The sequence below is a fragment of the Salvelinus fontinalis genome, chromosome 6 (genome assembly GCF_029448725.1).
Source record: "Salvelinus fontinalis isolate EN_2023a chromosome 6, ASM2944872v1, whole genome shotgun sequence".
NCBI classification, from domain to species: domain Eukaryota; kingdom Metazoa; phylum Chordata; class Actinopteri; order Salmoniformes; family Salmonidae; genus Salvelinus; species Salvelinus fontinalis.
This window is the reverse complement of record NC_074670.1, coordinates 26293812-26307453: the sequence shown is the minus strand read 5'-3', so window position 1 is coordinate 26307453 and position 13642 is coordinate 26293812. Positions and strand designations below refer to the sequence as shown.

The 13642-nt window shown below is 41.8% G+C and overlaps 1 protein-coding gene across 2 annotated transcripts in view; it reads left to right on the top strand.

Moving 5' to 3' along the window:
- Positions 1-13642, top strand: part of LOC129857478 (inactive phospholipase C-like protein 2) — a 65447-nt gene that overhangs the window by 38097 nt on the left and 13708 nt on the right. Inside the window, exons 2-3 of one of the 2 annotated variants that reach the window (XM_055925771.1) lie at positions 5669-8152; positions 11206-11409. In XM_055925771.1, coding sequence (XP_055781746.1) covers positions 5669-8152; positions 11206-11409 — 2688 coding nt within the window. The remainder of the gene's footprint in view (positions 1-5668; positions 8153-11205; positions 11410-13642) is intronic. The other variant, XM_055925773.1, reaches the window with a different exon arrangement.

Genomic DNA, 13642 nt, shown 5'->3' with positions numbered 1-13642 from the left:
AAAGGCATTTCCTGAAAATGCCAAAATAATTAAAGGCACAAGTAACATTTTGAAGAGTTTGTTCATGTAGAGACAATGTTTCTCCTAGCAAGGGCTGCGGATTTACAGGGACCTCGTGATTAGATATTATCACGATACTTAGGTGCCGATACGATATGTGTTGCAATTCTATGTATTGCAATTCGATACTGTGTTTTTATTGTGATTTGTTGTTCCAAACACATTGCTCACAACATGTCTGCTGCAGAGGGACAAGAGAAAGCCATGAGAGGTAAAGGTACTCAAAACATGTTGTCTCACCATTTAAAACAATGAAAAAGATTGTCATTTATCGTCCTATAGCTAGTTCCCAGAGTTTTGGGGCAGGTACACTGACTAGTGATTGCTGACGTTACAAATCGATACTTGGAGTCACAGTATCAATATAAAATCGGCAAAGAAAATGAGGCGATAATCTACTGTATTCATGTTTTTTCCTTAACCACAACATACACCTGTGAATGAGTTTGTTTCTATCTGATGCAGGGTTGGCCAATATTTTTATAGCGCGCTCCTCAATCTAGAATTTGGCGTTTTGAAACAAATAGTGATGCAACAGTCCTTTTTTTACGCGCCAAGCCTAATTTAGAATGACTGGGCAATTAAAAAATATTAAAAAAAATATAAAAAATTCAGCTCATTTCTCACTGACTGGCTTTGTTAAACCAGCTATGATGAGCTGTTATGCAATGTATAACGTGTAAAGATGTGCTAATGTGTAGCTTGTAAAGATGTGCCAACTGCTAATGTATAGGTTGTAAACGAAAGATGTGCTGATTTCTTGTTGGACAGTGTTTTCTCTGCAGTCATTTTTCTACAAGACCAGACGAGTGGGGGTTACAGTGAAGTTTAGACCTCTGCCAGTAATGGTGTTAAACAAAATAGCTCACCAGCAGTTCTTCATCACAATCGGCACTTATTCATATGAATACTGAAGCTTTCTCAAAGGTAGAAGAAACATATGCTATAATCTGTGGACCATACCACCCAAATATTTTTGCGATGGTTTACGTTTTGGAATCCGGTCATACAATTGAGATGTAGACCTATAGAGTGTATTGGAGGATCTTTTAATTTCTCTGTGACGTAGTCCTATATCTCTGAACATGTCGCCCAGCACTGTTTTGAACATGAATACTTTGAGTTGCACCTTTGTTTAACCCTCTCAGTGTACACCTGCAGACCTGTAGAATGAAAGAAAAGCTCTAGCGCTGCCTGCAGAGGCTTGTCTGTCTTTTTCAAAGTCCAATCATGGCTTACTGTGGCCTTCCCTTTGTCTCATTTGAACCTCAAGCCTGAGCGCGAGGGACAGGAAGTAGCTGACTAGAATAGATAAAATGTCAGGATGCTTGTTGCTATTCTTTCACCAGGGCGGAGAACCACAGCATCAGACGGATCAACACTTTCATATACCGTACTAAAGAAAATATGTGACCTTTCCTACTATTGTTTGTAGGTTATGAAGTCTGTAGTGTACTCACAGCCTGTGATTCTTATTTAGCTAAATCATATAGCATAATAGAATTGGTGTCCAAACCTCAAGTGTTACAACAAAATCAACTGAAACACTAGGCTATGCAACCGTTTGACAAAAATTTTAATTGAATTTTCTTCATCAGCAAAGCATGTTAGAATTTCTACTCAAACTATCTTGCCATTCAACATGGTTGATAGGAATACACTGACAAAATATATATAAATGCAACATGCAACAATTTTTTAAGATTTTTATTGAGTTACACTTCATATAAGGAGATCAGTCATTTGAAATAAATTCATTAGACCCTAAACTATGTATTTCACATGAATGGGAATACAGATATGCATCTGTTGGTCACAGACACCTTAATGGTAGAGTCGTGGATCAGAAAACAAGTCTGTATCTGGTGTGACCTCACACAATGTGACAAATCTCCTTCGCATAGAGTTGATCAGACTGTTGATTGTGGCCTGTGGAATGTTGTCCCACTCTTCTTCAATGGCTGTGCGAAGTTGCTGGAAATTGTCGGAAACTGGAACACGCTATCGTACACGTCTATCCAGAGCATCCCTAACATGCTCAATTGTGACGTGTGGTAAGTATGCAGGCCATGGAAGAACTGGGACATTTCCAGCTTCCAGGAATTGTGTACAGATCCTTCCGACATAGGGTCGTGCATTATCATGCTGAAACATGAGGTGATGGTGGTGGATGAATGTGATGGTGGTGGATGAATGGCACAACAATGGGCCTCAGGATCTCGTCATGGTATCTCTGTGCATTCAATTTGCCATTGATAAAATCTGTTGCTTATGCCTGCCCATACCATAACCCCACCGCCATCATGGGGCACTCTGTTCATAAAGTTGACATCAGCAAACCGCTCGCCACACGACATCATAAGGCCGTTGGACGTACTGCCTTATTCTCTAAAACAACTTTGGAGGCAGTTTATGGTAGAGAAATGAACATTTCAAATTATCTGGCAACAGATCTGGTGGACATTCCTGCAGTCAGCATTCCAATTCCACACTCCCTCAACTTGAGACATCTGTGGCATTGTGTGACAAAACTGCACCTGTGTAATGATCATGCTGTTTAATCAGCTTCTTGATATGCCACACCTGGCAGGTGGATGGATTATCTTGGCAAAGGAGAAATGCTCACTAACAGGGATGTAAAAAAAAATGTGCACAAAATTTGAGAGAAATAAGCCTGTGTATGGAACATTTCTGGGATCTTATTTTAGCTCATGAAACATATTTTTTGTTCTGTATATATTTGGCGTTGTTCATAGTCAATCATAGACATTAACTGCTGAATATTAAAGTTTTGTCATTCAACTCTTCTATTTAAGAACAGGTTTGACAAAACTAGATACTCTACAAAAAGGGAAGTCAGATTTTTCTTGACCCGAAGATAATACATTTTCAATGGACTTTGCCCTGGGGGTGAAGAACAGACTTTCATGAGAGCCATTACTCTTAGTAAGTGCACACAAGCGCGGGCAAGATCACATGGCAGGCCTTGGGACATTGAACGTCGCAGGCCATTCGATCAGGGCTGACAGTGCTTTGGTTGCAGGACGATGGACGCTAAATGCTTCCCCACATCTGAAGCACCATATGCATGCTGTTGATTTCAGTATAAACAACTTACATGAGAACTAGCCACCCGCATGTCTTTTTATGTTGAATGCCCATTTTCAACTTCCAGCTGGCCTTTAAAAAAAGGCATCAATGTATTGGGTGAAAACAAATTGGAACCTCTTAGTAATGTCATGAATCTTTTCATCAGCAAATGGAATCTATTCATTCATAAGTCAGGCACTTTCAGCGTGCATTGAAGACTTCATCTGATGCTAGTCAATTGATGCAGAATACATGTTTTATTTAGTTCAGCTTGAATCTGGATGAAGGTTGAAAATAAAGTGCTGGAACAGAACAATGACACGGACTTCTTGGGAAATGTCACGCACGTGGCCAACAAACTACTAGATCTGTGTGGGCTATATCCTTTTTAGGGGGGGACTCATTGTGATGCACCCATAATGCACTGTGACAGGCACCTTAAGTCGAGCAACACAATTGTTCAAGGAGTTCCTTCAAGGTAACATAAAAGATATGTCAACAACCATTGTTCTTCACATCGTGTGACGCACCATATATATGGTATGCTGCTCTCAACTGTACTTTGACCTCTTTGTTAGCATCTCATCAAATCAGTTTATTGGATGCGTACACAGTTTAGCAGATGTTATATTGGGTGCAGTGAAATGCTTATGTTACTAGCGCCTAACAATGCAGTAAAATGTCAAATAATCCCCTCAAAATGTCGGAACAAACCCGAATAGCACTGTAACAGTAATCCAAGTGCAATGTATACATATATACACTTGATGAATTTAAACAAGATATACTAAGAATATGTACAGCAGTAGATGCTGTATATTAGAGTGAGACAGGATGCATTAATTGATCCACAATTACAATTGTTTATGTTCCCTCTCGGCCGAGTTATTTTATGCTCTCTACAGCCTATAGTTTCAGCATGAAGCACTTATCCAAGGTCAAATATTTATAGACATTAGAATAGCTCTTTAGAGGATGTAATTCATCTTAAAATGTTGTGCTGCCTGCTCCCCATAAAAAGACAGGTAGTCGACCGGTAGCCTTCAGGTGTCGTGTGTAGCTTGTTGTTTTATGTTGGCCAATCAAAGTGACAACGAAGGCTCAATATGTAGCAAGTGGAGTGAGTGTTCACTAATTCAATGCGAGATGGAATACAATTATGGAATTAAAAGTTTGCAAAATGAGAAGGAGTAGGCTACAACGAGCAACCAACAGGTAGGCTATTGTTTTATTTGAATGGGGTTGCGGAGAAAGCGCAGCATTTAGCCTAGCTAGCTATAGCTTCTCTAGGCTGCTCCAGTCAAGACAGGTACTGTTGTATGGGATGATACATAACATTGTGGCTGCTACAAGTTAGCTAGTCTTGGCTATAGCCGAGATATCTCTTTCTTTCTTCTCTCCTGTCTGTAATATTCCAGTCTCTGACGTTGCTCGTTCTGATATTTCTTTATTTTTCCGGATTGTCTTTTATTTTTTATTGCTAGGTATTACTGCGCTGTTGGAGCTAGAAACACAAGCATTTCACTGCACCTACGATAACATCTGCAAATCTGTGTACACGACCAATAAAATGTTTTGAGCCTCTCTCCCTCGCGCAGCAGCAGTGCTCATGTTAAAAACGTGCACATGTATTTAGAATATCCAAATAAATGACAAAAATAATGATACTATTCGTATAGTGAAATTATTTCAAATCCCCATCCCTACTGCCTAAGCCCAACTGAGTGTATCCCATGTACTGGCCTCTTCCTCTTTGATCTGAGTGTGACTTGCTTCCACAGAGTCAAGAATTTAACTGCACGCATTTCACAGAAATGTTGTAATTATTTTCTTTATTGAGCCAAGTTTAGTTCGATAGTTCTCTCCCTCTGGGCTCTGAGAGGTAGGGCTGAAAAGGAAACATTGATGACCTCTAGACCATAAAGGCCTGCCATCACCAGCAGCAACATGGACAAAGAGAATTAGCAGGCTGCCATACCGCTGCATTATGCCCAATGTTTTAACATGATGATTTATACTTCACAAAGCTCCTCATGGCTATTTTAAGAAATTATATCAGTGTTCTTTTTGGTCATCTGAAACGGCTTAATTAATGAATACATAGTTCCTCGGGGGTTAAGCCTGAGTGGTAAAATACTGTTTTATAGAGATCTAGTAAATAGTTTTCGCTCTGAAAAGCAATGCTCACGATAATGCAGTTAGAAGTCAAACACTGACATTAGGCAGCTCCAATCATCAAGGAATGCTAAGGAGTTAAATAGATTTCGCACATGGCAGTGAAATAATCAACCCATTTCAATATCCAGACACGCGCCAATGCTTAGTCATACAGAGTCGGGAATACCCCCAATCCCACGTTTTCAGTTGGCCTATAGTATATCTCAAATCAAATATTTTGCTTCCTGCTCAGAGAAGTGATTGAAAGAGTATTCAGCTCCTCTTTTTACCTCTAAATTTAAAGTGATATACTTATTTTCTACTGGTTTACAGATCAGGTTTTTTCTTTTCTCTTCCTTAGGATGGCTCGAGGCAGCGCAAAGAGAGGAAGAAGACGGTTTCGTTCAGCAGCATGCCCACTGAGAAGAAGATCAGCAGTGCGAACGACTGCATCAACGCCATGGTGGACGGCTCTGAACTGAAGAAGGTCCGCTCCAACTCCCGCGTTTACCACCGCTACTTCCTCCTGGACGCCGACATGCAGTCTCTAAGGTGGGAACCCTCCAAAAAAGAGTCAGAGAAAGCCAAAATTGATGTCAAGTCCATCAAAGAGGTGCGGACAGGGAGAAACACCGAAACTTTTAGGACCAACGGAATATATGATCAGATATCAGAGGACTGTGCCTTCTCAATCATCTATGGGGAGAACTATGAGTCTTTGGACTTGGTTGCAAACTCTGCCGATATGGCCAACATATGGGTGACCGGGCTTAGATACCTGATATCCTATGGGAAACACACCTTGAATATGACTGAAAGCAACCAGAACAACATGCGCTCCTCCTGGCTCGGTGACCTCTTTGAGGAGACTGATGCCAACAACAGCAAGCACATCAGTTTATGTGCTGCTGTTCAGCTAATTAAAAACCTAAACCCTGGTCTCAAAAATATTAAGATTGAACTCAAGTTCAAGGAGTTTCACAAATCTAAAGATAAGGTGGGATGTGGTGTGACTAAGGAGGAGTTCACTGAAGTCTTTCATGACCTTTGCACAAGACCAGAAATGTATTTCCTTCTTGTCCAGTTCTCTAGCAACAAGGAATTTCTAGATACCAAGGACTTAACTATGTTTCTGGAGGCGGAGCAGGGTATGGCACAAGTAAGTGAAGACACCAGTCTGGAGGTCATTCAGAGCTATGAACCTTCGAAAGAGGGGCAGCACAAGGGCTGGCTCTCCCTTGATGGGTTTACCAATTATCTCATGTCGCCAGAGTGCCACATCTTTGACCCTGAACAAAAAACAGTGTGTCAGGACATGAACCAGCCCTTGTCCCACTATTACATCAACGCTTCCCACAACACATACCTGATCGAGGATCAGTTCAGAGGCCCCTCTGACGTTACAGGCTACATCCGTGCCCTCAAGATGGGCTGTCGTAGCGTAGAACTAGATGTCTGGGATGGACCAGATAATGAGCCTGTCATTTACACTGGCCACACAATGACCTCGCAGATAGTCTTCCGCAGTGTCTGTGACGTCATCAACAAATATGCCTTTGTTGCATCTGACTTTCCCGTGATATTGTGTCTGGAAAACCACTGCTCCTTAAAGCAGCAGAGGGTCATGTTTCAGCACTTGAAAAAGATTCTTGGTGATAAGATTCACATGGATCCACCGTCATCTGAGGACAGCTACCTGCCCTCACCCTTTGACCTCAAGTGTAAAATCCTGCTGAAGGGGAAGAAGCTGGGCACGATCTGCATTAGCTCGGAGGGCGAAGTGACTGATGAGGATGAGGGGGCTGAGATGTCCCAAAGAATGAACATTGAAGCCAACGAACAACAGAGCATCCCACTGAAAAAGTTCCAGCTGTCCAAGGACCTCTCTGACCTGGTAACGTTGTGTAAATCGATTGCGTTCAAAGACTTCCCAACAGCTTTCCAAAGCCAGAGGCACTGGGAACTTTGCTCGTTCAATGAGGTTTTTGCCAGTCGCTGTGCCAGTGAATTCCCAGGCGACTTTGTTAACTACAACAAGAAATTATTGGCGAGAGTCTACCCCAGCCCAATGCGGATTGACTCCAGTAACATGAACCCTCAGGACTTCTGGAAGTGTGGTTGCCAGATCGTAGCAATGAACTACCAGACCCCCGGCCTGATGATGGACCTAAACATTGGCTGGTTCCGTCAGAATGGGAACTGTGGTTATGTGTTGCGACCAGCCATAATGAGGGAGCAGGTGTCATATTTCAGTGCCAACACTAAAGACTCAGTGCCTGGTGTGTCTCCTCAGCTCTTGCACATAAAGATCATAAGTGGACAAAACTTCCCCAAACCCAAAGGCTCAGGCGCCAAAGGAGATGTTGTTGACCCTTACGTCTATGTGGAGATCCATGGCATCCCTGCTGATTGTGCAGAGCAAAGGACTAAAACTGTCAATCAGAATGGGGAGAACCCACTGTTTGACGAAAGCTTTGAGTTTCAGATAAACCTACCAGAGCTGGCCATGGTGCGCTTCGTGGTGCTTGATGATGACTACATTGGCGATGAGTTCATCGGCCAGTACACAATCCCCTTCGAGTGTCTCCAGCCGGGATTCCGGCACACACCGTTACAATCGCTAACGGGGGAAGTCCTTCCCCACGCCTGGCTGTTTGTCCATGTGGCCATCACCAACCGAAGGGGCGGGGGCAAGCCTCACAAGAGGGGATTGTCTGTACGTAAGGGCAAGAGAAGTCGGGAGTACGCCACCATGAGGGTGCTGGTCATCAAGGCTGTGGACGACATCTTCAAGACAGCCATACTGCCACTGAGGGAAGCCACCGACCTCAGAGAAAACATGCAGGTAAGGGAGTGAACATTATTTGTAATAAGGGTTACATGGAGAAAATCGGACCTCCTCTGAAATGAAACTGGATGGCCCTCCCTTAAGCAAAATATATTTGACCTAATCCCTCACTGAACGTTCACATTTGTTTTAAAGTGACCATCCCCTATAACCAAAATAATAATTAAAACAAAGTGGATAGCAGAGAACATGCCTACCGTTTCCCCTCATGTCTTGGAGAGACCAGAGCATTACAGGGCAACGCAGGAATTCTTTATAGCGCACAGGGCTGCGGGCCAGAAGATTATGGGTTGGCAGACACCATGGACAACAGTAGGAAATAGAAAGTTCTCCTTCATAGTAAAATCATTGCGTGAATCTATTATTGTATTCGCAAGTCCGAGGGGAAAAAAGTAATTTTTATTATAATGTCAGGCAATTCTACATAATCTTTTTTAATACCACTCAAATGGTTATAGCAGCCTATAGCCTAATTTAGTCTGTCAAACAGGTAGGCCTGGGTAACCATTCTGTACATTTCGATCCATCCATAAGGATTTGACTTGTAAAACATCAATTTATGCCCAGTTTATATTGGCCAGGCTAGCCTACGTTATGTAATATTTAGGGGGGAATGTGCATGCTTTAATAAAGTCGTGGATGAGCCGTTTGAATCAAGTTTATTTACTCATCCGCCTACATGGGAACGTTTTTGTTAGAATATGAACACTGACCCCTAGAGTCAAGTGGGGATCACAGCAAGATTTACTACAAAGGCTGTGTAGCATCTAAAAAGACAGCCCCTTTTGGCAAGAGAAAACAAAACCACCAAGCTTGATTTAATCAGATTTGATCTAATCCATGTGTATTGCACAGCAGTCGAGACAGACTCAAGGAGACTTCGAAGCTCAGAGGCAGTCTGGTGACATCCCCACTGCAGCACTGAGGCCTGGGGCTGATATACAGATCTCCAGGTAGTGGCTTATGAGCATACCTTCTAATATATAAAATGGAAAACGTGTTATGTAATACTGCACTGTGGCGCTTATGGGCTTGTCAGTAATAATTCTAGAAGGAGATTACTGTATGCAGTCTAAAGGACAGATTACCACAAATTATGTTGAATTGGAGTGGAAACGAGTAGTACGTCACCTATTTTTAAAAGAGCAAAAAACAGATATGGTGTTTTACTTCAAATTTGCACTCAGTGCTGTTAGGCGCAATGATCAATATTTTATTGGTTGAAACAGGACATAACGGAAAGATATCGACCAAAAGATGAACAGTAGGCTATTGTTACCCAGTACCCCCATGACAATTTGCCTGTTCAGACTATCCATCTGCTTTTGTGCATTCCTGTGTGCTCACTAGCTTCCCACTAGGCCCCCCATGAGCTAGCCTACTTCAAACAGCTGGTATTTTCTGATCTTCGCTATCTTTTTCCCACTGAAGCAATACTGAGCAATGTGTCAGAAGGAAGTCGCATAATCGATTGTTCCCCCACTCTGTGGTTGGTCTTTTGTGGTGCATTGTGTATTAGGTTTATTTTGGTCGCTCTGTTTACGTTGCAGTCATTATGTGATAACAGGCCACTGGCCCTGATACTAACACATCTTGGCCGTTCTCTCTGTGAACTGTTTGTCCTCCGGGTTGTTTACACGCTGTTTAAATTGGGCCTTTCACAGGAAGGTTAGTATTTCGTGTGTGTGTGTGTGTTATCGAATGACTAACAAAAACCAACAATAGTCCTTGAAGGTAACAAGTACTCTTAACTACTTCCTATCGCAGGGTGTTTCTCTGTACTTGTACTTCTGCTTCTAGCCTGTTAATTAGTAACTACATAGGCCACATTAACTTAGGTAACTTAACAGAGCTCAGTTGTTATTTTCTATGTTAGATCATTGAAAACATTAGGAATCATCTAATCACTGATCTTCAGTCATAATGAATTAAATGAACCAGCTGAATGAGATAATTACTCAAGTGAACTGTCACGGCAGTGTGCTTTATCTTAAATGACTAAAACAAACCAAACTGAAATGAACACAAACAGGAACTCTGAACTGTAATAATTCACTTGTCATTCATGCCCTAATATCCTTGAGGCTAATACTGTTTTGCAACTTTGTCTGCAATAGGGGTGTGAAAGTTTAAATGTTAAAGAAATTGGGATCCCTAACCGAAAAATAGTTATTTTTATGTAGATCCAGAAAGTAAACGGTGTGAAGCGAACCCATGCATATGTGCCGATACTGTGTGAGAGTGACGTGTTGCATCTCTCTCATCTATATCCTAGCTTATTCATTGATGATCGGCCCTGCTTTACTGAAGTTGCGAGACATTGCAGGCCAAGAAATTGCGAGATAGAGCTTTTGATAGCCTAGGCCTGGTGCACGGTTCTGACTGTCTGCCTGTTGGTCGACCTGCCTATACTATGCCCCTCCCCTCTCTCTCTCTCTCTCCATCCCTCACTAGCTCGCTCTGAAAGATGCAAGTGTTTGATTAGTTGCCGTACTTCCCGAAAACACAGTCTCCTCCGTTCTAAAAATACAAAATCTTAGGAGTCAATTCCTAGCGGAATCGAATCTTGACACTCAGAAATGTGAGTTGAGGAATCAATTATTTTGAAGTCTACTTTCCACCACTACGTCATTGTCGTCAACAGTTGGGAAAATGGCAGAGAAAGGCAAGCGACAGCAGCAAAGTCTTGTATGGCAATACTTTGAGAAGGAAATGCAAACATTGCGAGGTTGAATTGAGGTACATTAATGGCAGTACAGGTGCCATGCTTAACCATCTGAAAGGGACTCCCAAACCGTTGCTGGCAGCAGCGCATCTGTATTGTGAATTCACATGGAATTTGATACAATTTTCTTATTGTTTTAACAAAATTGTTTCATTTGTCACATCCCTAGTCTGCAGTACAATATGCTGCATCTTGTCCATTATAGAAACCAACTCAAGCTTTCATCTTCCACTTTGTCCAGTGTTCTTTGTCTTCAATACAACAACATGCTTAGTCTTTAGTTCATCATCAGGACACCAACCCAAGCTTTCATGTTCCTTTGCAGAATGCCATAGTGCCCTTCAAGGAACTATGTGGCCTCTCGGCGGTGGCCAACCTGAAGCAGTGCATCCTGGCCCTGTCCTCCCGGCTGACAGGGGCTGACAACAACCCCCTCCTGGTGTTCAACCTCAAGGACCAGTACCCCACCATGGAGCCCCAGGGCCAGCTACCAGATGTCCTGAAGAAGGTGGTCACCACCTATGACATGGTGAGTACAGAAGGACTTTTGTTTGAACAGTATCATGTTTTTTTTTTTTTTTACATTTCCTTTGTTTTATAAGGTTAGTTGATCGAGGACATTCTTTTTTAGGACCAGGACTTGAAATCCGGGATCTTACTGCATATTTTAATCTTAATAAAAGCCTTTCTCATTAAGACCACCACTAATGTGCTGATTGTAAAAACAACCTCAAAACACCTAGAACATTCGTTTGATTCTAATCAAGTCAAGAGGGTTTAGTGGGATTTGAATGGTAACATGGGGTTAAGAGGGTTAGGTAATAGGGCAGGGGAGAGTTGTTTTAATCAAGTAATTTAATCAATGTTGACAAAGGACTGAAGTTATACCACACCTCCTCGGGCCTTAATTATATATGGCCAATATATCACGGCTAAGGGCTGTTCTTATGCACGACGCATCGCAGAGTGCCTGGATACAGCCATTAGCCGTGGTATATTGGCAATATACCACAAACCCCCGAGGTGCCTTATTGCTATTATAAACTGGTTACCAATGTAATTAGAGCAGTAAAAATACGTGTTTTGTCATACCCATGGTATATGGTCTCAAATACCACGTCTGTCAGCCAATCAGCATTCAGGGCTGAACACCCAGTTTATAATGCGTCATTGAGGATATTTCAATACAGACCTATTACGCCTTACACCTCACCGTAATCAATGTACCTTAATAATACAAGAGTGTTATAGAATGCCCTTTGTCCCCATTTTGAATATTTCATTACTTATCTAATGTATATGCTGCAATACAGAGGGCAAGTTAACAACAACTTGAAAGCTCTGCTAGATTATCCAAAGTGGCCAAGGAAAAACACTTTAGGAGCATCTGATATTTCATTCTCAAATCTGTAGCCTATTTGCTCTGAATATGTATTGAATACGCTTTAAAATATGACTTACTTTTGATATTTCTATTTGACACCAGCTGTTTTCTGTGTCCGACATGTTTGCTGAGCACAAAGCATAAATCCTGGGGAAGTATTGGTGAAGCTTATTATCCACTGTAGAAACACAGGTCAAAGGCTACAGACTGCACTAGTACACCATTAGCATAGCATGTCATTTACCTAATGTATTCATAATGCCTTTCTCTTGACTTTAGAACCTCCACACAGAGCATGAAGGTAATGTGCTAACTAACCTGAGAACAAATGAGTCCTGTGTAATTTTACTCAAAAGTGTCTCACTCATTGAGAGTCATGGACAGGCGTCAGTGAAGTTTGGATCATGAGTTAAGCGTTTAGACAATGACTCGTGTGTCCTCAGGAAATGTGATGAAAATGTGGAGTGAACGAAGATCCAGTCGTGTGTCGTCGTCTCCCGGATACATTTTATGTAGAAGGACTGAGAAGCTCCGTTTGGGGGACATTTTAAAAGGACATTCTGCTTCAAAAGGAATAAATACAATTATGCTGACACGCCCCTTGCCTGTATTTCTCACAGAAACCACTTCATGTACCTTTTTATTCCCCCCCCCAATACTTTCCCTGGTTGCCACTACTCTTGCTCAACTAAATATGTCATCTGTCTCATCACTCCCAAAAATGATGAGGTAGGGAAGTGTTTTACCCCAAGTTACCCTACAATTGACCCGTGTTACGTTTAGGTCCACTCTCCCTATGCACTCGAGGTGAATTGCGGAGCGGTAATGTGCTCAACCTTGCCGCTGATAAAAACTCTTGGTTTAAAATGTTGCAGTTCAGCATATTTAGGAGTTGAGAAATAAGTATGAATGGAAAGCTGGGATCCACCTCTTTTTTTAAACAAATGCTATTTAAAACTGTTATTTTACCCCACAATTGTATTACGAATTGTTGTGCATTGACTGCTTGTCAGAATGCAGGTTTCCCTCCCCTTTGGCACTCATCACTTGAATGCGCCTTGAGAGGAATATTTCTCTTGCATAGAATACACAACAACAAGCCGACTAGGTAAATACCGTTGAAGTCGGAAGTTTACATACACTTAGGTTGGAGTCATTAAAACTCATTTTTCAACCACTCCACAAATTTCTTGTTACAAACTATAGTTTTGGCAAGTCGGTTAGGACATCTACTTTGTGTATGACACAAGTAAATTTTCCAACAATTGTTTACATACAGATTATTTCACTTATAGTTCAGTGTATCCCAATTCCAGTGGGTCAGAAGTTTACATGCACTAATTTGACTGTGCCTTTAAACAGCTTGGAAAATTACAGA